A 2,193-nucleotide genomic window follows, 5' to 3' on the forward strand; every position below is an offset into this window, starting at 1 on the left:
AATAATAATAACAACAGTGATAATAAAAATAATAACAACAACAACAACAACAACAACAACAACGATAATTATAACAATAGTAACAACTGTAATAATAACATTAATTATAATAATGATGATAATAATTAAAAGACGAAAAAGAAGTAGAAGAAGAAGAAGAATAAGAAGAAGAAGAAGAAGAAGAAAAAAGAATAATAATGAGAATAATAAAACAAACCACTTGCCTGGAGACATTATCTGGGTTGTAGTAGGAGTAGAACAAGTCTGCGTACATTTCGTCAAAGACTTTCTTCACCTCTGTCAAGCAGTAGATGGAGAAGAAAAAATGTTCCAAGTAGATAAGGCCTGTGGCGTCCGTTGACTTCAGACTTCCACTTTCTCGTTTGGTCATTGTGGCCTTCACGAGTTCACGAAGGTCTCTCACCGATCTAGGGAAAATGTGTACAATACTGCTGTTTGAGTTTATTTGTTTGTGTAAAGAGAAGCACATCGTTACAATAAAAGTCATTTGGTGCTGGGAAGATGTCACACAGAAACAACAGAAGGGAAGTAAAGACGTAGGACCTACCAGTGGCACCCTCCAACCATCCATTACTGTACTATGAAAAAAGTTGATTTGCGATTTACAGCTACACAGCTCGTGAACACAAACACTTCGTTGGAAAGAGATTCGGATGATAGAAACACTGACAGGAAGTAAATAGAGCAGACCATAATAAGCGTTTCTGTGGGTTGGACGTTTAGCCTGCAGGCGGTTGGGCGTTTTGTCGTCGCATGCAGAAGATCCGATTTGGATTCCAGCGTGGGAAGAGTTTTAAGGGGTATCTCGGTCTTTCTGCTGGGATGTTGTTTTCCTCTCATCCCAGGATGGTTGTCGCAGGCAGAGTCGAAGCCCGTCTCTTAAATGATCTAGATTGTGTCAATGGGGGCGTAAAATACCTATAATTTAAAATAGTAGACAGCCCCCGGGATAGCTGTTGGGTTTTGGGGGAAGGGGGTGCATGCCTTTTTTTTTGGTATAAGGTCATATGAGCGCGCAAGACACATTAAACATTTTTCAGTTCGTAGGAAATTTCGAATTTTGCCCGGGTGGCGGGCGAAGCCTACTCTTATCGATTTTAGACCACCAAAGGATCTTTAACGTGCGCGACTTGCACCTGGGACCTCCGGGATTTTTTCCCCTTGTCCAAGAAGACTAGGTGTAGATCTTTCCTACCAAAAGATCAGGAGTGTGGCTGAAAGAAGGGTCCAAGGAGTAGCAGTAGAAAGGCTGCAGATAGAGACAGGAACCCACGGATGGGGGGAAAGGAGGTGAGGGTGTGACGACAGAAAGTGGCAACGAAAGCAGACTACAGGACATTGCTAGAGAGCAGGACAGGAGGTGAAAGGAAACAATTTTAGAGAGAAAAAAATTTTCGGTTGCTCCCCAGATTCGAACCCGGGACCTTTGAATGAGAGGCGAACACCTTAACCTCTAGGCCACGAGAACCCCCATACATTATTCAAATACTAAAATCAAGTAGAAGCATTAGGACGTCAGCGAAAATCCCGAGGTACTGTACACATAGTTTATATCAACAGTAGTATTTGAGAGCCTAACAACCTATCACTATCACACATTATATTCTATCCCCTCTTTTGCGCTTTAACCACGACAGACAATGACAGCAAGACGGAACATACGCGCAACACAACATAATTAGTACGTGTGAGGTCGTGATAACCTTCTGTAATAGTGGGCACATGACAACAGAGTAATGTATTAGGCCTTACGTTCATCTTACCTGATAGAAAAGTTCACATCACTAACGTCTTCGTTCGAGCTAACGAGGTCGTCCAAGATATACTTGAGACCCTCTATGGAGAAACGAGACATCCCATGGCTCAGGAACTTTTGGAGCGCGTGAGTTTTTGCCTTGAACACTGCCTCGTCTTCCTCATGGTTGTTACTGGGCTGGAGAGGAAAACATAAGGGCAGAAATAAGAAAGTGGTGTAAATTACGTGATGTAGGCCTTCAAGTAGGAAGCTTTGATGCAACAAGTTTAATTATGTAAGCATTTCAGCATAAAAAGAAAGGTTTCACGCTATAAAATGTTAAGAAACAAAGAAAGACTGTTCATCTGAGGGCATAGTTGCAGTACAAGCTAGCAGACATTTATGATAAATAGGAAAAACATGACACCCCCCCCCCC

At 42.0% G+C, this 2,193-nt stretch overlaps 1 protein-coding gene across 1 annotated transcript in view; it reads right to left on the reverse strand.

Moving 5' to 3' along the window:
- Positions 1-2,193, reverse strand: part of LOC101853936 (trichohyalin) — a gene marked incomplete in the record, with an annotated part of 7,892 nt that overhangs the window by 4,344 nt on the left and 1,355 nt on the right. Inside the window, 2 exon segments of the mRNA XM_013082368.1 lie at positions 222-428; positions 1,785-1,954. Of these exon segments, the coding sequence (XP_012937822.1) occupies positions 222-428; positions 1,785-1,954 (377 nt within the window).

This window comes from Aplysia californica, unplaced genomic scaffold (genome assembly GCF_000002075.1).
Source record: "Aplysia californica isolate F4 #8 unplaced genomic scaffold, AplCal3.0 scaffold00171, whole genome shotgun sequence".
NCBI lineage: Eukaryota > Metazoa > Mollusca > Gastropoda > Aplysiida > Aplysiidae > Aplysia > Aplysia californica.